This window comes from Somniosus microcephalus, chromosome 22 (genome assembly GCF_052327205.1).
Source record: "Somniosus microcephalus isolate GS21.2 chromosome 22, FLI_Smic_1.0, whole genome shotgun sequence".
In the NCBI taxonomy this organism is placed as follows: Eukaryota; Metazoa; Chordata; class Chondrichthyes; order Squaliformes; family Somniosidae; genus Somniosus; species Somniosus microcephalus.
Genome location: NC_141008.1, coordinates 15335575 through 15359066, shown reverse-complemented (window position 1 = coordinate 15359066; position 23492 = coordinate 15335575). Strand labels below are relative to the sequence as shown.

The 23492-nt window shown below is 47.9% G+C and overlaps 1 protein-coding gene across 1 annotated transcript in view; it reads right to left on the bottom strand.

Moving 5' to 3' along the window:
• LOC147102062 (uncharacterized) overlaps positions 1–9288 on the bottom strand; it is a 33246-nt gene extending 23958 nt beyond the window's left edge. Inside the window, exon 1 of the mRNA XM_085964219.1 lies at positions 9077–9288. Within this exon, the coding sequence (XP_085820345.1) occupies positions 9077–9273 (197 nt within the window). The 5' untranslated portion in view covers positions 9274–9288. The remainder of the gene's footprint in view (positions 1–9076) is intronic.
• Between the last annotated feature and the right edge of the window lie 14204 nt (positions 9289–23492).

Genomic DNA, 23492 nt, shown 5'->3' with positions numbered 1-23492 from the left:
AGCTCTCCGTGCTTCCGCTGTCGAACAGGCAGGTCGTGGCGTGGCCGTTTACTTTGATGTCCATCATCGACTTGGACAGGTGATGCGGGCGGGCTTGATCCAGAGTGACGGAGGCTAGTGTGTAGCTGAGCGAGTCGTTGTCGTCTGCGGGTGAGGCGGTCGTCGGGTCTGGAGGCACGGTGGCAGTCGAGCGTGGTGGGTAAAATGGCGTCTCCCATGAGGTTGGACAAAATGGCTGCCCCCATAACTCACATGAGGCACTATTGGGGTCGGTTGCCTTGATCAAAGATGGCCGCCCCATGACTCACGTGTGGGGATGCTGGCCTCTGTTGCCTTGAAGGAAGATGGCCGCCCCCACAGTTCGCATGAGGCACTGCTGGCCTCTGAAGATCCACTTCTGCAGGCCTTAGCAAGGTGGCCTTTCTTCCTGCAGGTTGAGCGGGTGGAGTTCCTAGCTGGGCAGCGCGACCTCGGGTGTTTCTCCTGGCCGCAGAAAAAGCAGCCGCGGGGGTCCGATGTCAGAGCCGGTACCGGGGGTGGCGGTCCCGATCGGGTCCGGGACGCCGACGCTGAGGTAGGTCCCGGGGGCGGCGCGGTGAAGGGTATTGCGGTAGGGGTCGGGCCCGAGTCCCAGGGTCGCGAACAGTACCTGGAGAACGCCTCCTGGTCCCGATGGGCCACCTCCAGGGAGAGAGCGAGGGCTGCAGCTTTGTCCAGGTCGAGGTCCTTTGCTTCCAGTAATCGCTGCCGTGAGTAGTCGGACCGTAGGCCTTTCACGAAGGCATCGCGGACGTTGTCTTCCGTATTTTCTGCCGCCGTTACTGCTTTAAAGTTACAGTCTCTGCCGAGTGCTTGTAGCACCCGTAAAAATTCCTCCACCGGCTCCCCTGGCAGTTGCGGGCGGGACCTTAGGAGGTGCCTGGTATACATGGGGTTTACCGGGGTTTGGTACTGTCTTTTCAGCCGGTTGATGGCGTCCTCGTATGTTTTAAGGTCCCGGATGAGCGCGAATACTTTAGGGCTCAGTTGGGCGTTCAGAACTCTTAGCTTGGATCTCTGAGGCACGTTGTACTCTTCCAGGTAGGCTTCAAAGCAGCCCAGCCAGTGATCGAAGTCGAGGGCTGCGTTCGCTGCCCGTGGATTTAGATCCAGGTACGGTGGTCTGAGGGCTCGCAGCCAAGCCGGCTGTTGTGATTGTTGCGGCTCGGCGTCTGAAGGCTGCTGTGGCTGTTGTGGCGGGGCGTCTGGATGAGACATCTTAAAATTTAGTCAATAAAATTGATATACCTATCAATTCGTCCAATGAAAAGCGACGAGTTAGGAAAGTAACTATAGGTTTTTATTGACTAAATAACAGAGCCCACCCTCATGGGTGATCGGATCCAGCAAGGAGGAATACCAGCCAGTCGACTACCTTTATACCTGGGCAGGTAGGTGGAGCCATGGGCGGAGTCAGTGATGGTCAGCCCAGGTATAACAGTGTGACAAGAGGCGACCTCGTATAGTGATACAACAGTGAGAACAGTGAGAACAATATAACAGTGATAACTATAGTGTAGCGATAGTGAACGATAAAAGTGGTTTACCACATTCTGGAAAGCTACAAGGGTCGGTAAACAGGATAAATGAGGTAAACGACACAATTAAAATGAGTTTCAGAAGAAAAATAGGCGATAGAATAGGAAGGGAGTTGAGGCCAATCAGAAAGGGACAAGGTTGCTGAGCCAAATGCCATTTCTAATTTTCCATTGAGGGGGTTCTGGGTTCAAATGCAGCAGAACGATGGGATTAAATTCTCTTTCTGCAAGCTGTAAATCACAAGCAAAATGAGATGTTCCTGAATCAATCACTCAGCACCTCACCACTTAAATTTTGGCAGAAATTGATGATTAATTCAGAGACCCCAGAGATGGCAGATGGTAAAAGGTGAAGACTCGTAACAGTACAGTCGATAGGATGTCCTCTGGGTTTAAGGCCACCTCACAGGAGGGGAAGCTTTGCTGTTCTTTTGATCTGTGTTGCTAAAACTTACCGAGAAATACTCGATGTCAACACTGGGTACTTTACGTAGAAAGACATTCCGTTCCCGAGGACTGACAACCCTCAACTCGACCAGGGCAAAAAAGCAGCCCCCATGAAGAGTTATTTGAACACACACCGGCAGATAATTTGCGATGCCCCACCACAAATTTAATGCAAAGAAGCAAATGGTTTGGCAGATCAGACAGAGCTTGTCCACCGTTACCATTAGACATCTGGGCTGCACCAGGCGGCTGATGGTTTGCACTACATGTGGACAAAGGTTATGGTCCAAACAAACTATTGAACACCACAGATGTACACCGAGGCTTTTGGTAACAGGACTGATGGGCTAGACTGTAAGACGATAAATTCAAAGATCTCATTGAGAATCAGATCAGATTTTTCTCCAGTCAGGATTGGTGAACTTGTTGAGACTCCCATCCTCTACTCTCCACAAACTAAAAACTTATGCAAATCTCTGCTACACGTAGCCTTGTCCCACACATCTATCACCTCCATTGACCCTGTTCTACATCAGCTCCCTGGAAACCCCTCCTCTCATGACGTCTCTAAGTGCTTCACAGCCAATTAAGCACATTTGAAGCGTAGTCACTTTTGTAAATTAAGAAACCTACTTGACCTCGTCCTGACCAACCTACCGGTCGCAGATGTATCTGTCCATGACAGTATTGGTAGCAGTGACCACCACACAGTCATTGTGGAGACAAAGTCCTGTCTTCACACTGAGGACACTCTCCATCGTGTTGTGTGGCACTACCACCGTGCTAAATGGAATAGATTCAGAACAGATCTAGCAGCTCAAAACTGGGCATCCATGAGGCGCTGTGGGCCATCAGCAGCAGCAGAATTGTATTCCATCACAATTTGTAACCTCATGGCCTGGCATATCCCTCACACTACCATTACCATTAAGCTAGGGGACCAACACTGATTCAATAAAGAGAGCATGCCAGGAGCAGCACCAGGCATATCTAAAAATGCAGTGCAGACATGGGGAAACTGCAATACAGGACTACATGCAAGCTAAAAAGCAGAAGCAGTATGCTATAGACAGAGCTAAGTGATCCCACACTCAATGGATCAGATCAAAGCTCTGCAGTCCTGCCACATCCAGTCGTGAATGGTGGTACACCATTAAACTAACAGGAGGAGGAGGCTCCATGAATATCCCCATCCGCAATGATGGTGAAGCCCAGCACGCGAGTGCAAAAGGCAAAGCTGAAGCATTTGCAACCATCTTCAGCCAGAAGTGCCGAGTGGATGATCCATATCGGCCTCCTCCTGAGGTCCCCACCACCACAGAAGCCAGTCTTCAGCCAATTCGATTCACTCCACGTGATATCAAGAAACGGCTAAGCGCACTGGATACAGCAAAGGCTATGGGCCCCGACAATATTCCAGCTATCGTGCTGAAGACTTGTGCTCCAGAACTAGCTGTGCCTCTAGCCAAGCTGTTCCAGTACAGCTATAACACCGGCATCTATCCGACAATGTGGAAAACTGCCCAGGTATGTCCTGTCCACAAAAAGCAGGACAAATTCAATCCGGCCAATTACCGCCCCATCAGTCTACTCTCAATCAATCATCAGCAAAGTGATGGAAGGTGTCATCGACAGTGCTATCAAGCGGCACTTACTCATCAATAACCTGCTCACTGATGCCCAGTTTGGGTTCCGCCAAGACCACTTGGCTCCAGGCCTCATTACAGCCTTGGTCCAAACATGGACAAAGGAGCTGAATTCCAGAGGTGAGGGGAGAGTGACTGCCCTTGACATCAAGAGAGCATTTGACAGAGTGTGACATCAAGGAGCCCTAGTAAAACTAAAATCAAATCAATGGGAATCGGGGGGAAACTCTCCACTGGCTGGAGTCATACCTAGCACAAAGGAAGATGGTTGTGGTGATTGAAGGTCAATCATCACAGCCTCAAGACATCACTGCAGGAGTTCCTCAGGGCAGTATCCTAGGCCCAACCATCTTCAGCTCCTTCATCAATCACCTTCCCTTCAACATAAGGTCAGAAGTGGGGATGTTCGCTGATGACTGCACAGTGTTCAGTGCCATTCACAACTCCTCAGATAATGAAGCAGTCCATGCCCGCATGCAGCAAGGCCTGGATGACATTCAGGCTTGGGCTCATAAGTGGCAGGTAACATTCGCGCCACAGAAGTGGCGGGCAATGACTATCTCCAACAAGCGAGAGTCTAACCACCGCCCCTTGACATTCAATGGCATTACCATCGCCAAATCCCCCTCCATCAATATCCTGGGGGTCACCATTGACCAGAAACTTAACTGGGTCAGCCACATAAATACTGTGGCAACAAGGGCAGGTCCGAGGCTGGGTATTCTGCAGCGAGTGTCTCACCTCCTGACTCCCCAAAGCCTTTCCACCATCTACAAGGCACAAGTAAGGAGTGTGATGGAATACTCACCACTTGCCTGGATGAGTGCAGCTCCAGCAACACAAGAAGCTCAACACCATCCAAGACAAAACAGCCCACTTGATTGGCACCCCATCGACCACCTTAAATATTCTCTGCACCACTGGGGTACCATGGCTGCAGTGTGTACCATCTACAAGATGCACTGCACTAACTCGCCAAGGCTTCTTTGGCAGCACATAAGAACATAAGCAGGAGTAGGCCATACGGCCCCTCGGGCCTGCTCCGCCATTCAATAGGATCATGGCTGATCCGAATCTAGACTCACGTCCACTTCCCTGCCCTCTCCCCGTAACCCCTAATTCCCTTATCTGCTAGGAAACTGTCTATCTCCGTTTTAAATTTATTTAATGTTGCAGCTTCCACAGCTCTCTGGGGTAGCAAATTCCATAGATTTACTACCCTCTGAGTGAAGAAGTTTCTCCTCATCTCAGTTTTGAAAGGGCAGCCCCTTGTTCTTAGACTATGCCCCCTAGTTCTAATCTCACCCATCAGTGGAAACATCCTCCCCGCATCCACCCGATCAAGCCCCCTCACAATCTTATATGTTTCGATAAGATCGCCTCTCATTCTTCTGAACTCCAATGAGTAGAGTCACAACCTACTCAACCTTTCCTCATACGTCAACCCCCTCATCTCCGGAATCAACCGAGTGAACCTTCTCTGAACTGCCTCGAGAGCAAGTATATCTTTTCTTAAATATGGAAACCAAAACTGCACGCAGTATTCCAGGTGTGGCCTCACCAATACCCTGTATAACTGCAGCAAGACTTCCCTGTTTTTATACTCCATCCCCCTTGCAATAAAAGCCAAGGTTCCATTGGCCTTCCTGATCACCTGCTGCACCTGCATACTAACTTTTTGTGTTTCAAACCCGTGACCTCTACCTCCTAGAAGGACAAGGGCAGCAGGCACATGGGAACATCACCACCTGCAAGTTCCCCTCCAAGTCACAAACCATCCTGACTTGGAAATATATCGCTGTTCCTTCATCGTCGCTGGGTCAGAATCCTGGAACGCTCTCTCTAACAGCACTGTGGGAGCACCTTCACCTCTCGGACTGCAGCGGTTCAAGGCGGCGGCTCACCACCACCTTCTCAAGGGCAACTAGGGATGGGCAATATATGCTGGCCGTGCCAGCGATGCCCACATTCCATAAACAAATTTTTTTAATGCAGCAACCAATTTGCACACAGCAAGGTCCCACAAACTGCAATGTGGTAATGACCAAATAAATGTGTTTCCTTCAGTGATATTGGTGGATGGATAAATATTGGGCAGGACCTTGCAACAACAGAACTGTAGCCAAGGAGGAAACAACTTTAGTAGAGAAGAGAAAAAAGGGGCGAGATAATGAAAATGCATCCTGCATTTTTCATTTGTTACAGGCCCTTCGACTCCTGCATTTGGCTCCCGTCTCCAATACTTATGGAAAACACCACAAAAGATGTTTTTTAAAAATACAATCGATTCTGCTACTGCCTTGACTGAAGAAATCAGTAGATTAATGAACCTGATTAATTAGAAAAGCACCAATCAGTTCAAAGGCCAGGATCCTCTGATACATCATGTACTTTAGCAGATTACCACTTCATAGGAAGCAATAAGGTTATTATGCAGGTACGATAGCAAAATACTGCAGATGTTGGAAATCCGAAATAACAACAGAAAATGCTGGAAAAACTCAGCAGGTCAGGCAACATCCGTGGAGAGAAATTTGAGTTGACGTTTCGGGTTTGACCCTTCTTCAAAACTGGAGAGAAAAGGAACTAGATCGAAGGCAGGGCTGCGATCGGACAAAAGAATAAAAGAACCAAAAGAAGTAAAAGAGATTAGAAGCTAGACGAGATGGTAATAGGCTGGGATTAGGTGTAAAGTGTACTGGCAGGGCAAAAGATAGCTGCCAGGTGTGAGAGAGAAACAAAAGGAAAGGGGGGGAGGAGGAAAGGAGTGGAAAAATATAAGTAAAAATGAAATAGGGGCCGAGGTTATGATCTGAAATTGTTGAACTCGATATTGAGACCGGAAGGCTGCAGAGTGCCTAATCGGAAGATGAGGTGCTGTTCCTCGAGTTTACGTTGAGCTTCCGTGGAACAGTACAAGAGGCCAAGGACGGTGAGGTCCGAGTGGGAATGGAGCGGTGAATTGAAATGACAGGCGACCGGAAGCTCGGGGTCACCCTTACGGACTGAACGGAGGTGTTCCGCAAAGCGGTCACCCAATCTGCGTTTGGTCTCCCCAATGTAGAGGAGACCGCATCGTGAGCAGCGAATACAGTATACTAGTATACACTTCCTCCCACCCCGCTTCCTGTAAGGACTCTATTCCATTCTCCCAGTTTCTCCGCCTCCGCCGTATCTGCTCCGACGATGCCACCTTCCACACCAGTGCTTCAGACATGTCTTCCTTTTTCCGCAACCGAGGATTCCCCTCTACCGTGGTGGACACTGCCCTCGACCGTGTCAGTTCTATCTCCCGCACCTCTGCCCTCACCCCTGCCCCTCCCTCCCGGAACCATGATAGGGTTCCCCTTGTCCTCACCTTTCACCCCACCAGCCTCCACATTCAACGGATCATCCTCCGGCATTTCCGCTACCTCCAAAGTGATCCCACCACCAAACGTATCTTCCCCTCCCCTCCCCTTTCAGCATTCCGCAGGGACCGCTCTCTCCGAGACACCCTAGTCCACTCCTCTATCACCCCAAACAGCCCTTCCCCTTCGCCTGGCACCTTCCCGTGCAAGCGGAGGAGGTGTAACACCTGCCCCTATACCTCCCCCCTCCCCACTGTCCAGGGCCCCAAACACCCCTTCCAGGTGAAACAGCGATTTACTTGTACTTCTCGCAATCTAGTATACTGTATTCGCTGCTCACGATGTGGTCTCCTCTACATTGGGGAGACCAAACGCAGATTGGGTGACCGCTTTGCGGAACACCTCCGTTCAGTCCGTAAGGGTGACCCCGAGCTTCCGGTCGCCTGTCATTTCAATTCACCGCTCCATTCCCACTCGGACCTCACCGTCCTTGGCCTCTTGTACTGTTCCACGGAAGCTCAACGTAAACTCGAGGAACAGCACCTCATCTTCCGATTAGGCACTCTGCAGCCTTCCGGTCTCAATATCGAGTTCAACAATTTCAGATCATAACCTCGGCCCCTATTTCATTTTTACTTATATTTTTCCACTCCTTTCCTCCCCCCCCCCTTTCCTTTTGTTTCTCTCTCACACCTGGCAGCTATCTTTTGCCCTGCCAGTACACTTTACACCTAATCCCAGCCTATTACCATCTCGTCTAGCTTCTAATCTCTTTTACTTCTTTTGGTTCTTTTATCCTTTTGTCCGATCGCAGCCCTGCCTTCGATCTAGTTCCTTTTCTCTCCAGTTTTGAAGAAGGGTCAAGCCCGAAACGTCAACTCAAATTTCTCTCCACGGATGTTGCCTGACCTGCTGAGTTTTTCCAGCATTTTCTGTTGTTATTAAGGTTATTATGCAATTGAGGGGGAGATTTGGTATGGCCAAGTTTTATCAAGTTGCAAAGCACCTAATTTACACTTAACCTGGACTTTGAGGCAACAGAAAATGCTGGAAATACTCAGCAGGCCAGGCAGCATCCGTGGAGAGAGAAACAGAGTTAACGTTTCAGGTCGATGACCCTTTGTCAGAATGGACTTTGAAGCTCTTTACAGCCAGTCAAAATTACAGACAATATTAAACTGGGGGAAGGAGGGTGGATGCAGTGTAATCTGAAGATGAAGTCTACAAAATGAATGAAATTTATTCGGTGGGAGGATCAAAGGGCAGTATACAGATGCTTAAACAAGGGCTTTTACCACCTCAGGACATCCTAAAGCATTTTACAGCCAATAAAGTTTATTTGAAGTTTTATCACTGTTGTAATGTAGGAAATACAGCAGCCAATTTGTGCACAGCAGGCTCCCAGAAATAGCAGGACACATATGACCAGCAATCTTCCCTTTAAACTGCGCAACCCTACAGCGCTCTGCAGCTCCCACGCAGCCGGCTCACCAGCTTTTAAACGGGAAAAACCACGCATGCTCGGTATTTTGAATGGGCCACGCACCCCACAAAAGTTAAAAGGGAACATTGATGACCAGTTAATCTGTTTTTAGTGAGGTAGGTTGAGGGATAAACATTGGTCAGGACACAGGGGATAACTCCCCTGCTCTTCTTCAAATAGTGCCATAGGATCTTTTACACCCACCCAAGGGCAGACAGGGCCTGGGCTTAACTTCTCATCTGAAAAGAGGGCACCTCTGGCAATGCAGCACTCCCTTAGTACTGCACCTAGATAATGTGCTGAAGTCTCTGGAGTGGGACTTGAACCCACAACCTTCTGATTCAGAGGCGAGAGTGCGACCCACTGAACCACAGTTGTGCTGAAACTTCAGATTTAACGAGAAATTATTATTTTTTAAATGCACAAATAAGCTGGCCACAAACCAGGCACTCGCACGGAGATAGACACACCAGGCCAAGCCAGAGTGGCCTGGGCTGTGAGGGAAGGGAAGCTGGCTGCGTGTATTCTGCGAGGATCAAGTCAGGCCGAAGCCCCCCCTCAAGGTGTCCCTACCTGCGGGCCCGCTCCCGCTCCTGCTCCTCTCGCCGCCTCCGCTTCCTCCTCAGGTGATGCAGCACCAGCAGCGCCGACATCTCCTCCACCCCCGGAGCTGCCATCAGCGCACCCAACTTACGGTCCTCGTCACTTCTGGTGTGCGTCAGGGCGGTCACCGACTGCAGCCGCGCAGTTGCTGGAAAGGATGAATTCATTGTTCCGCGAACTAAGTTACTGCATTTAACTAACTGGTTTAATGGCAAAATTGTGGCCATTAATTTATGCATTCAATAGTAGAATTATTACAATTAATTAACTGGTTTAATTGCAATTAATTAACTGGTTAATTACAGAATTGTTGCAATTCATTCATTCATTCAGTAGCAGAGCTATTGCAGTTAATTACTTGATTACATTGCAGAACCATTCAAAAAATGCGCTGAATACCAGGACCGTTTTAATAGTTTCTTGATTGAGTAGGAGAACCATTGCCAATAATGAATTAATTCAATAAACTATTACAATAGTTCCGAATTTGAATTCAATGATGTAGTAACATACCAAAATAAATAGACAACCACAGGAGATTTTTTTTTAATTATAAATAAATCTATTAAGTGTATTGGTGATTATTTGCAATATATGATTTACAAGATGATGTGCCTCAATAATTCCGAGACTCGATGTTAGCGAAACAAAACAAGGCTTTTATTAACTTAGAAAGTAACACGTAAGACAGAGAGGTATCTTCCTTCTGGACACGGAGGCCAGACTGAGCTAGCTTACAAAAGGGGCCAGGTATGGGCAGAGCCCTACACACAGCACATTCCAATAAACAATACAATGAGGACTGGGGGAAGGGAAATGACACTGAAACCGACCACAATCACAGGCAGTGATGAATGGAATATTTCATCACATTCACCCCTTCTATACATTTAGTCTGTTCGGGGGTTTGATAGTCCTCTGCGACCGACGTGGCTGTTGTGGTGCCGCGGGTGTCGGCTGGGTGTCCCCGGTAGTCTCCTGGGTCTCTGCCGGGGGTGCCGCCAGTGTTGTTGAAGGGGTAGTTGGTGGGGGTGCCGTTGGTCGATGTTCTTCCGGGGGTGATGAAAGAGTAGTGGGTGGGTAAGAGTTGCTGTGATCGTTGTTGCTGCTATTGCCGTAGTTGTTGTCGATGCCGGCTGGGGCGACGTCTTTTATGGACACGGTGTCCTCCCTTCCGTCGGCGTGCCGGACATATGCGTATTGGCGTGGAGTAGGTGTACTGGCTCCACGAGAGGGTCCGTCTTGTGGCCCCTCACATGCCTTCGCACGAGTACCGGACCTGGGGTGGAGAGCCATGACGGCATGGATACGCCTGAGGTGGATTTCCGGGGAAAGACAAACATTCGTTCATGAGGCGTGGCATTAGTGGCCATACACAATAGCAACCGTATCGAATGGAGCACATCCGAGAGGACTTCCTGCCAGCGGGAGATAGGGAGGCCCTTGGTCCTTAGAGCTAGAGTGACTGCTTTCCATACTGTCCCGTTCTCTCGCTCCACTTGGCCGTTACCCCGGGGGTTGTAGCTGGTGGTACGGCTCATGGCGATCCCCTTGGACAGCATGTACTGGCGTAGCTCTTCACTCATGAAGGACGCCCCCCTATCCGTATGGATGTAGCTCGGCATACCGAACAGGCAGAACAGGCTGTTGAGGCATTTAATGACCGTGGCGCTGGTCATGTCTGGGCAGGGGAAGGCGAACGGGAACCGGGAGTATTCGTCCACAATGTTCAGGAAGTAAACATTGCGGTCGACGGACGGGAGGGGGCCCTTGAAATCTAAGCTGAGCCGCTCAAAGGGCCGTGTAGCTTTGATTAAGTGGGCTCTATCTGGGCGGTAGAACCGAGGCTTGCACTCAGCGCAAGTGCGGCAGTTCCTGGTCAGAGACCGAACTTCCTCAATCGAGTAGGGTAAGTTACGGGACTTTATGAAGTGGAACAGCCGCGTGACCCCTGGGTGGCAGAGGTCGTTGTGGAGGGTCTGTAGCCGATCCCCGGTGGCGCTGGCACACATCCCTTGTGAGAGGGCGTCAGGGGATTCGTTAAGGGCCCCTGGCCGGTAAATGATGTCGTACTCGAAGGTGGAGAGCTCGATCCGCCACCTAAGAATCTTATCATTTTTAATCTTCCCCCTCTGTTTATTATTGAACATAAACGCTACCGACCGCTGGTCGGTAAGTAGGGTGAAGCGTTTGCCGGCTAGGTAGTGGCGCCAGTGGCGCACTGCCTCCACGATGGCTTGGGCCTCCTTTTCCACGGAGGAGTGTCTGATCTCGGGCCCTTGGAGGGTCCTCGAGAAGAAAGCTACGGGCCGCCCCGCCTGGTTGAGGGTGGCCGCCAAGGCGAAGTCAGACGCATCACTTTCCACTTGAAATGGAGTGTTCTCGTCCACTGCCTGTAGCGTGGCCCGTTCAATATCCTGCTTAATGCTTTGACGGCGGCGTGGGCCTCAGCAGAGAGCGGGAAAGAGGATGCTTTCAAGAGGGGGCGGGCTTTGTCGGAGTAGTTGGGGACCCATTGGGAATAATAAGAAAATAACCCCAGGCACCTTTTCAGGGCTTTGGGAGTGTTGGGCAGGGGCAGCTCCCGTAGGGGGCGCAATCGGTCGGGGTCTGGTCCGATTTCCCCATTCTCCACCATGCTGCCTAGTATGCAGAGGCGCGTGGTGTTGAAAACGCACTTGTCCTCGTTGTAGGTGAGGTTGAGTTTTTGTGCGGTTTCCAGGAACCTCTCGAGGTTCGAGTCGTGATCCTGCTGATTGTGGCCGCAGATGGTGACGTTGTCGAGGTAGGGGAAGGTTGCCTGCAAGTGGTGGTCATCGACCATGCGGTCCATCTCCCTCTGAAAAACCGAGACCCCATTCGTCACCCCAAAGGGGACTCTGAGGAATTGGTAGAGGCGTCCGTTCGCCTCGAAGGCGGTGTACGGGCGGTCCTCTGGTCTGATAGGGAGCTGGTGGTACGCTGACTTGAGGTCGATGGTGGAGAACACCCGGTATTGGGCGATTTGGTTCACCATTTCTGATATGCGGGGTAGCGGGTAGGCGTCTAGTTGGGTGTACCTGTTGATCGTTTGACTATAGTCGATCACCATCCGTTTCTTCTCGCTACCCCTTACCACTACCACTTGGGCGCGCCACGGGCTGTTGCTGCATTCAATAATGCGCTCTTTCAGGAGCCTGTCTACCTCGGTCGCGATAAACCGCCTGTCCTCCCAGCTGTACCTCCTGCTTTTGGTCGCTATTGGCCGGCAGTTAGGGGTAAGGTTCGCGAATAGCGAAGGCGGCTTTACCTTCAGGGTAGCCAGACCGCACACTGTGAGGGGCGGCTGGGACCCACCGTACTTGAGCGTGATGCTTTGGTGGTTGCACTGGAAATCCAGGCCCAAGACCACGCTCGCACATAGGTTCTTCATGATTAATACTTTAAAATTATCGTATACAGTTCCGTTAACGCCCAATTGTACCGTGCAGTAACCCAGAATGGTCGATGTCTGGGTTTTATCAGCCATAGAGATGGTACCCTGAGCAGGGACCACCTTTAGGGAGAGTTGCTGTGCCAGTTCAGGGTGGATAAAACTCTCCGTGCTTCCACTGTCAATTAAACATTTAACCCGGCACCCGTTTACCTCGATGTCCACCATTGATTTGGATAGCGGGTGCGGCCTGGTCTGGTCCACTGTGACCGATGCCACTGTAGGGCCCTGATCGATACAAGATGGCGTCCACGCTGTCTGCTCATAAGATGGCAGACCCCACGAGGTCGGGCAAGATGGCGTCCAAGATGGCCACTCCCACGGCGCACACGCGGCGGTGGCGGGTTTTCCGGCGGTTGGTTTTCCGGCGGGGTTCCCTCTGCACACCTTCCCGAAGTGCCCCTTCTTACCGCACTTAAAGCAGGTGGTGCCTTTCACCGGGCACAGGTTTCTGGTGTGTTTTGGCTGCCCGCAGAAGTAGCAGTTGGGTCCCTGACGCGTCGCGGCTGTCGTAGGGCTTCTGGGGGGAGAGCGGGGCCCCGCCGGTGTCGGGCTGCCGGGCGGGGAAGATGCCTTCCAAGATGGCGGCGCCCTTGGTGCACACGTGGCGGCGTGGACGGCGCGGGCTGAAGAGTAGGCGTCCGAGTTTCTCTGGGCCACATCCAGGGATCGCGCGGTGTCCACAGCCTGTTTCAGGTCCAACCCCGTTTTTTCCAGCAGTCTTTGCCGGATGTAAGTGGAGCTGAGGCCTGTGATAAAGGCATCACGAACAAGCTCGTCAGTGTACACTGCGGCTTTTACATCTCGGCACTTGCAGTCTTTGCCAAGCATTTTCAGGGTGCTTAGGAACTCCACCACCGATTCCCCAGGTCACTGTGCGCGAGTAGCGAGCAGATGCCTAGCATACACCTCATTCGTAGGCTGCTGGTAATGCGCCTTGAAGATGTCGCAGGCGGCCAGGTACGTATCGGCGTCTTGGATGAGGGGGTAAACCCGGTGGCTTACCCAATTCCGCAGAATTCCGAGTCTCATCCTCGCAGCGTCCGTAGCGTCTTTGACGGCTGCGGAATTGTCCAGGAAGAATTCCATACACTCAAACCAGTGTCCGAAGCGTGCTGATGCGTCCGGAGCATGTTGATCCAAATCCAAACGTTCGGGTTTCAGGAGTTGATCCATAGTGTTGAAAAATAAGTTAATAAAATTGATGTGCCTCAATAATTCCGAGACTCGATGTTAGCGAAACAAAACAAGGCTTTTATTAACTTAGAAAGTAACACGTAAGAGAGAGAGGTATCTTCCTTCTGGAGACTGAGGCCAGACTGAGCTAGCTTACAAAAGGGGCCAGGTATGGGCAGAGCCCTACACACACAGCACATTCCAATAAACAATACAATGAGGACTGGGGGAAGGGAAATGACACTGAAACCGACCACAATCACAGGCAGTGATGAATGGAATATTTCATCACACAAGAATGATACCAGAAATGCAAAGTTATACCTACCAGGAATAGATGAACAGACTGGGTGAAGCTGAGGGGTGACCTAATAGAGGTCTTTAACATTATGAAAGGTTTTGATACAGACACAGAGTGTTTCCACTTGTGGGGACGAGCAAAACTAGAGGCCATCAATATAAGATGGTCACCAAGATATCAAATGGGGATTTCAAACAAAACTTCTTTACCCAGAGAGTGCTGAGAATGTGGAACTCGCTACCACAGGGAGTGGTTGAGGCAAATAGTATAGATGCATTTAAGGGGAGGTTAGATAAGCATATGAGGGAGAAGGGAATAGAAGGTTATGCTGATAAAGTTAGACGAGGGAGGATGGGAGGAGGCTCGAGTGGAGCATAAATGCCAGCATGGACTGGTTGGGCCGAATGGCCTGTTTCTGTGCTGTATATCCTCTATTCTATGTCCAAGTAATTAGTAAACAATTAAGAAAAGTATTCCAGCTGAATTGACCCTTAATACACCATTACAGATTACAGAATATATTTAAAGTTTTGCATATGCATGCACTTCCTGTGTCACACATACTTCCTGTTACATCAGACTTTGTTGATTGTAAAGTAAAACCTCAGCAAATCAGAACTGAAGAGGTAAGGCAGGTATGAATCAAAAGTGGCAAGAAAACTACCAACCAGATTACCAGGCTTATGAAACCAAACATTTTTTTAAATGGCGCACTAATTGACTCATCGTTATTTTTCTCCATAATTAAAATTTCTAATGCCCAAAAGAAGTTTGTAACATAAAAAAACATCTAAAAATTAGATATTTTCACAACAATGTGATTAAACAACAATTAAGTTGTCTTTTGCATCATTGACTAGTTAAAGGTAATTAAAATAGTGAAATAAAAACAGAAAATGCTGGAGATACTCAGCAGGTCAGGCAGCATCTGCGGAGAGAGAAACAGAGTTAACATTTCAGGTCGATGACCTTTCATCAGAAAATCAGAACTATCAGCTGATGAAAGGTCCTTGACCTGAAACGTTAACTCTGTTTCTCTCTCCACAGATGCTGCCTGACCTGCTGAGTGTTTCCAGCATTTTTTTTTAAATTCCAGATTTCCAGCCTCTGCAGTATTTTGCTTTTGTTAAAATAGTGAAGCCAGCTGAAATCTTCAGCCACAAAAAGAAACTCTACTGAGACACAGATGCACATTCACATGTACATAAGAAGCAGGAGCAGGAGTAGGCCATACGGCCCCTCGGGCCTGCTCTGCCATTCAATAGGATCATGGCTGATCCGAACCTAGACTCACGTCCACTTCCCTGCCCTCTCCCCGTAACCCCTAATTCCCTTATCAGCTAGGAAACTGTCTATCTCCGTTTTAAATTTATTTAATGTCGCAGTTTCCACAGCTCTCTGAGGTAGCAAATTCCATAGATTTACTACCCTCTGAGTGAAGAAGTTTCTTCTCATCTCAGTTTTGAAAGGGCAGCCCCTTATTCTAAGATTATGCCCCCTAGTTCTAGTCTCACCCATCAGTGAAAACATCCTCCCCGCATCTACCCGATCAAGCCCCCTCACAATCTTATATGTTTCGATAAGATCGCCTCTCATTCTTCTGAATTCCAATGAGTAGAGGCCCAACCTACTCAACCTTTCCTCATAAGTCAACCCCCTCATCTCCGGAATCAACCGAGTGAACCTTCTCTGAACTGTCTCGAGAGCAAGTATATCTTTTCTTAAATATGGAAAACAAAACTGTATGCAGTATTCCAGGTGTGGCCTCACCAGTACCCTGTATAACTGAAGCAAGACTTCCCTGCTTTTATACTCCATCCCCCTTACAATAAAAGCCAAGATTCCATTGGCCTTCCTGATCACCTGCTGTACCTGCATACTAACCTTCTGTGTTTCATGCACCAGGACCCCCAGATCCCTTTGTACTGTAGCACTTTGCAGTTTCTCTCCATTTAGATAATAACTTGCTCTTTGATTTTTTCTGCCAAAGTGCATAACCTCTTTCCTTGTCCTATGTCGTTGGTACCAACATGGACCATGACAACTGGATTCTCCCCCTCCCACTCCAAGTTTCTCTCCAGCCCAGAGGAGATGTCCTTAACCCTGGCACCGGGCAGGCAACACAACCTTCGGGACTCTCGCTCTCGGCTGCAAAGAACCCTATCTATCCCCCTAATGATACTATCCCCTACCACTACAACATTTCTTTTTACTCCCCCCACTTGAATGGCCCCTCGTTCCACGGTGCTGTGGCCAGGTTGCTCATCCTCCCTGCAGTCCCCATTCCCGTCCTCACAGGGAGTAAGAGCCTCGAACCTGTTGGACAAGAGCAAGGGCTGCAGCTCCTCCAACACTACCTCCTAGATCCCCGTTCCTGCCTCACTCATAGTCACACCCTCCTGTCCCTGACCACGGACTACGTCTGAATTAGTTAATCTAATTGGTGTGACTACTTCCTGGAACACAGAGTCCAGGTAACTCTCCCCCTCCCTGATGTGTTGCAGTGTTTGAAGCTCGGACTCCAGCTTATTAACACGGAGCCGGAGTTCCTCGAGCAGCCAGCACTTACTGCAAATGTGATCACTGTGAACATCAATGGTGTCCACCAGCTCCCACATATTGCAGCAGTAACACATCACCTGCTCTCCCATTCTATGTAATTAATTACATTTATTATTTTTAAATACCCTCTGCCCCGATTCTAGATGATGAATATCACACCTCTATTTAATTGAACTTACCAACTTATAAAGGTTTAAAAGGGAAGGAAAAGTACTCACCAACCAGCCAGTCACCTACCAGCTTGGCAGTGATGTCACTTTTGAATTCTGACCTCCCCTTGGAATGTTGCCTGTGGAGCCTGTTTAGGCTGCCTCGCCTCGCTACTCCGGCTTGACTCAACACCCACTGCTGCTCCCGGCTGCCTCGACTGGGCCTCGCCTCGCTGCTCCGCCTCCGCGATGTCTGCTAATCCTGAGGCTGGCAGGAAAAACCAAGGCCAGAAACAAAACAGAACCTAACACCCCACTTACCCTAACTCTCTCGCTTACCCAAACTCTCACGGCACTCTCTGCTACTCACACTAGCACCAGTCTTTTTATACTATTTGTTTGTAGCCAAATGAGTCACCCCTGCTGATTGGTTAGAGGACTGGTTTTCACTGCCTGCCAATTAACTCCTACTACAGTGTTACCTTGTTTTACTCTTCTTAAACCAACAGAATCCCAAATATTTAACTTTTCCCCTTTACTTAAACTGCTTTAGTAATCTTATCAAGAAATTACTGGCAATTGCCACTAACAATTTGCACCATTCCAAAGGATTTAAAGAGAAATAACCATTAAAGAACTCTCTCACTTACCTATGTAGCACACCCATATTCCCACTTCAATTACAAAAATCCTGAAACCCAACCATTTAATGGGGACCCTTCATGTGCCTGGTCTACCAACCGCCTGCCTGAAATGTGTAGGTGTGACAGCTCCATACTAGGCAATAATATCCACCCTCTTCTCTACCATGGAGGCTCATGACAGCGCTAATGCTTCTCTAGTTTGATACTCTACCAGCCCCAGATATTCCGATGCTGAAACATCACATGACTGAATCTATAGACAGGTGCAAAGAACTTGACTTGAGAAACCAATTTGCTGTTGCGACTCCCTTGCCAGCAGTGAACATATAATTGCCATAAAATCCAGTGAAGGACTGTTGTAAATATTGTTTGCCTAAGTGACAATTATTGGAAAATAACTATGTTGTGTGCAGTGAGGCATGTGGGTAGATAGAAACAATTTCATCTGGTGGAGGAATGCAGAACAGGTATAATCTTAAAATTAGAGCTAGGCTGTTCGGGGTGATGTCAGGAAGCACTTCTTCACACAAAGGTTAGTGGAAATCTGGAACTCCACTGCCCCCCCACAAAAAAAAAAATCTGTTGAGGCTAGGGCAATTGAAAATTTCAAAACTGAGATTGATAGATTTTTGTTAGTAAGGGTATTAAGGGTTATGGAAATAAGGCAGGTAGATGGAGTTAGGATACAGATCAGCCACGATCTAATTGAATGATGGAACCAGTTCAAGGGGCTGAATGACCTACTCCTGTTCCTATGTTCCAACATTACACTGGCAGTAATGACTTACCGTGAACTTACACTCCAGTTACCAGTCTAGGTGTTACCATTTATTCTGGCTTAAACTGCAATTCCTCTGTGTGGCAGAGCTCTGTGCATAGATAGTTCCACCTCTTCCAGTGGTTAAAACTTAAATGGTGAGTGTTGGTGGAAATGTCTACAAGTGCCTAGATTTTTAAATGAGGCTTGACATTGCTTTTAAATTGTACTCCACATAGCAGCAAACCCAGTTAAAACCAACTCTGCCAGAGGGAAGTCTCACTGCTCCTCTTCAGTCTAGTTGGGTCTTAACTCTAAAGTTGCTGTAACTTGAACACAGCTCTGAAGTGGAATCTGCTTGGTAGTGACAATTGCCCAGTAATTCCTGTCACAACGCGTGAGTACGGACAGGGTATTGAAGCGTGTGCCCGGAGGAATTGCCAGTTTTCAGCATGCACAGCGCATGCGCTGAAAACCGGCATTTCCTGTCCTCTGACCCAAGGGGTTAAGAGGCAGAACGCGTGCGACGGCACAGGCAGCGCGTGCGCAGTGAAATTCCTTTTTTCCCCCCCCCCCAGAGTTGCCCGAGTGCAAAGGCCTCCGGTTTTTACACGTGGAAAAACCAGACGTAAGTATTTAGTTTTACAGGTAAGTGGGCTTTTAGTACAATTTAGAATTTTTTTTTTCCCCCCACAGGTTTATTATTTTTAAAGAATTTACAGTAAGGTAAATTTAGTTTTAGACCCTATTTTTAAAAAATTTATTTTTTTCAAAAAATTGTTTAAAACTTTTTTTATACTTATTTATAGTTAAATATAATCAGTGGGATGTTTTTTAAAATTTTATTTAAAGTTTTAGTGTTTTGGCAGCCCATACTTTTCATGAGTGACAGTTCTTACTGTCAAACTCATGAATGAGTTTCCCCTCCCCTGATTGGCTGCCCAGTGCTCACCTGATCCCAGCCGGCACATCGCACTAACTACGCCGCTGGATCAGGTAAGCACATCGCGCCGACATCTGAACCGGGCCTGTGACAGGAAATGCAAGCAGGCCCGGGCTTCAGATGTCGGCGCGCAGGGTGAGTGCCGATCGGGGGCTTGCACGCGCGGTAAGCACCCGATCCTAATTTCAGGGCCATTAAATTTGCAGTGCAAGTGTGCCCTTAGTGATGGGCTCACTCTTAACAGCAGTACAAGTAGCAAATTCTCTCCTTAGTCAAGCTTTTCTATTCTGGTTTCCTGTATTCATAGACATGCGGTTGTGAAAACAAGTGCACAACAGCCTTTGTCTTTTTAGAAAATATTCTATTTAAAAATTCCTTGTGGGGGTTCTGGATGCAAAACTTCCTTCTAGTTGGGCTTTACATGGTACTGCAATTGAGTTATTAGATCAACCCGATAGTCGTGCTGTAACTGTGCAATCCTTCCAAACCATTACAATAAGTTCCAAGAAGGATTATGTTTGACAAGTGCACTATCAAGCTTTTTGTTGGGAGGGGAGGCTACACTTCACGTATTGCATCTCCCCTCCAGAAAATTGAAACAATAACCTCAGCGAAACACAGAAGACTGAATCAAATCGTTTTGGCCCCCGCCACAAATTCTGTCCCTTTGTCACTGACTCCATTTCCCCTCCCTGGTGACTGTTTCAGGCTGAGCCAGACTGTTCACAACCTCAGCGTTCTGTTCAACTCTGAGCTGAGTTTCTTCCCCATATCCTCTCCATCACACAGACCACCAACTTTCACCTCCAAAACATTACCTGCACCCACCCCGATCATACCTCTGCCCATCTGCTGCTGAAACTCTCAGTTATGCATTTGTCACTTCAAGTATTCCAATGTTTTCTTGGCCAGCTTTCCATACTTCACTCTCTAAACATCAGCTCTTCCAAAACTCTTCCACCCATCTTCTCCCCCCCCCCGGGCACTGTTCCACTCACCTTTGTCCTTACTGACCTACAATGGTTCCTGTTTCCCCAATGTTTAAAATTCTCATCCTTATGTTGAAACCCCTCCATGATTTTGCCCCTGCCTGCCTCCACAGCTGCACATACCAAACTCTCCATTTCTCCAACTCAGGTTTCTTGTGCATCTCAAGCCTTTGCCCCACTAATGACAGCTATGTCTTCAGTCACTTTGCCCCCACACTCTGGAATTCCCTACTTGAACCCCTCGGTCTCTCCATCACCCTCTCCTCCTTTTAAGACTCGCCTTAAAACCTAACTCTTTGGCCAAGCTTTCACGTTAACCCTGCTAATTGCATCGTCTTTGGTTTGGCATCCATTTTTCCTAGCGAGCCAATCCTAACTATTGATGCATCTGAGGTCTTCATTGCTTCATCCCGTGCATTCTACATAATTCCATGATTATTTTGCTGTAATTTGGATTGGGGCTGGTTTAAGAAATGTACCACAATGATGGGACATGGGTCTGCACACAAGCTATTTTCAAGGAAGGAGAGTTGCTAAGTGAAAGCTTGTATAGGAAAATAAATACTAGGACCAATTATTATTCTATCTAAATGAGACTGTCAATTACTGCATGGAAGTGCAATAATCCATTTTCTTAACAGGGTTCCATTTCCTTTTTGCTGAAAAGTTAAAAGGATCAGGAAAGCATTGACTTGTTTAACACTCCATACCCAGTAGGTTATAAATGGAGATGCAGAAGTACATGTAGCTCTGGGCCACAAGTGAATGGCAAACAACTCCCAGCTTGAATTGAGTACCACTAATTTGTAATGTGCCGTACAATTTTAAAACTACATTGTTCGTGGCGCTACATGTTCAATTTCACAGGTGCTCACTTGAGTCCAGTTGTGTCGCTAGCTACGCAAGCTGGGCAGGATGAGGAAGCTGGGGTGGTTTTGCATTCCGGCACAGTTCGTGGGAGCCATTGTGTGTTCTTCCCGTTACTACAGTGGGATCCAGAAAGTTCATTTTAGCTTTTCACCTTGCCGTAAAAAAGTTACAAAATGTTTGTTAAGCTGTAAAAGCCCAATTCCTTCAGTTTTATTAAGCACGATTTTCAGGTCATGTTCTAAACTGCATGTGGTCCAATTCAGATGGGAGGGTTTAACTGAAATACAAAATATTCTGAGCTGGTAATTATACACTGCTTAACATTTTGAAGTATTGGAGGGAACTGTTCATTTGAATCCATAATGGAACCCGAACTTCAGTCTAGAAACTGAATCCCTTGTTCTCTCTGAAATAACAACAGAAAATGCTGGAAGCACTCAGCAGGCCAGGCAGCATCTCTGTTTGACTAACAGCAGCTTTGCTTTTAGGTGAAACAGCGATTTACTTGTACTTCTTGCAATTTAATATACTGTATTCGCTGCTCACGATGTGGTCTCCTCTACATTGGGGAGACCAAACGCAGATTGGGCGACCGCTTTGCGGAACACCTCCATTCAGTCCGTAAGGGTAACCCGGAGCTTCCCGTCGCCTGTCACTTCAATTCTCTGCGTCACTCCCACTCTGATCTCTGTCCTCGGCCTATTACATTGTTCCAATGAAGCTCAACGTAAGCTCGAGGAACAGCACCTCATCTTTCGATTAGGCACTTTACAGCCTGCCGGACTCAACGAGTTCAACAATTTCAGATAATAATCCTTGCCCCCATTTTTCATGCTGTTTGATTTTTGCCACTCCCATTTGCAACATTTTATCTTTTCTGCCTCTTACAAAAGTACAGGATGTTCTTTCAATTCCTTCCTCCCCTCCGTCTCTGCACCTGCTTAATATGTTACATCTCCAGCTTTTTCCAGTTCTGACGAAGGGTCCCAGACCTGAAACATTAACTGTTTCCCTCTCCACGGATTCTGCCTGGCCTGCTGAGTATTTCCAGCATTTTCTGTTGCTTATTTGTATCCTGGTCGTTAGGGATTAAAAACAATACTGCTCCTAAAAGTTTGGAGCTTTTTTTAAATCACTGGTTAGTTGGGCTTGCACTAATTGGTTATCCAATCAACCCGACAAGCGATCTGGGCCCAAAACCTTCACAAAAATGGCTGGCTGGGGTTTAAGTTAGTCATGAGGCTACTATTGACAATCACATGAAAAATGGACACTTGAGCAAGGCAACGGAGGTGCCTAGAGAACCATTCCCCAGCAACTAGTTGATGCCTTCACAAGTGGGACAAAAAAAGAGAAAGATTGGCCCCAAAAAATTGACTCCGTATTTCAAATTAACCAGATTGCTCGCTCAAACCTAGGCCCAGCTTTACATTTCTTGCAAATATTCAGGAAAAAGGAGACCCCCGTTTGAGGAGCCAGGCAGGTTCTAAACAAAAGGCTGCAAGATGTAGGCCTGACTGGAAGCTAAAATGCAAGACGCAGGTTTTTGCAGTTAGAAGTTGTCTAGAAAGACATACAATGCCAAAAACAAGCCAGTCAGCCCACAAAACAGGACAGGGCATGTGGTTTAACTCTTCATTTGAGAGAAGCGAGAATGAGTGAAGGACGTGTGATTTGCTTCAACTTGCTGTACAGTAAAGCAATTTAATGATTTGCATTACCTCACTAAAGTATTTTAGTCTGCTTACTGAAAGAAGTGCATGTGAAAGACACGATATCCAGTTCACATCACAACAGGGTCCTTGGGCTACAGTTCCAACTAATTAAATATTGGGCAGTACAGGCGACAACTTGCATTTATACAGAACCTTTAATGTAGCAAAACATCCCAAGACACTTCATAGGTCCAAAACTGACACCAAGCCAAAGGAGGAGGTATCAGAACAGGATGAGCAAAAGCATGGTCAATGAGGTAGGTTTTAAGCAGCATCTTAAAACAGAGATGCAGAGGGTCTCAAAGGCAGGGAGATTACAAGTAAATATGACTGACTTTCAAGGACACAAAGATGAGCAATCATAAAAAACATGAATAAGATTCTTGTTTTTCTTGTGCTCTTTGAGGGGAGTCAGTGCGTTTCCCAGATCTGACACCAATCTTATCGTAGGTTCTGGCTGCATTTTACAATTCTATTGTGTTCCAATCTCAACCCCCGATTGCAATAGTGAGACGTTTGCCACAATGGCCTTTGTGTAACACGACCACTATTTGTAGTATAGACCCTCTCCCACCTAAGAACTTGTTACAAACTCTCCTCCGAAGGGAGCGAAGAGGGGGAAACCCCAGTAATTCTGCTTCTGTAATGCTGCCTTAACAGTGCACCAACCCCACAGTGCTATCCAGTTTTTTTTCCCCCCCATAGATCATAAGATATGTTTAACTGCTTCTAAAAGGAGTTACATGTATCTCAATGTATGGGGTGGGACCAGAACAAAAAAACTTAACAGATGCTGATCAAGAAGATG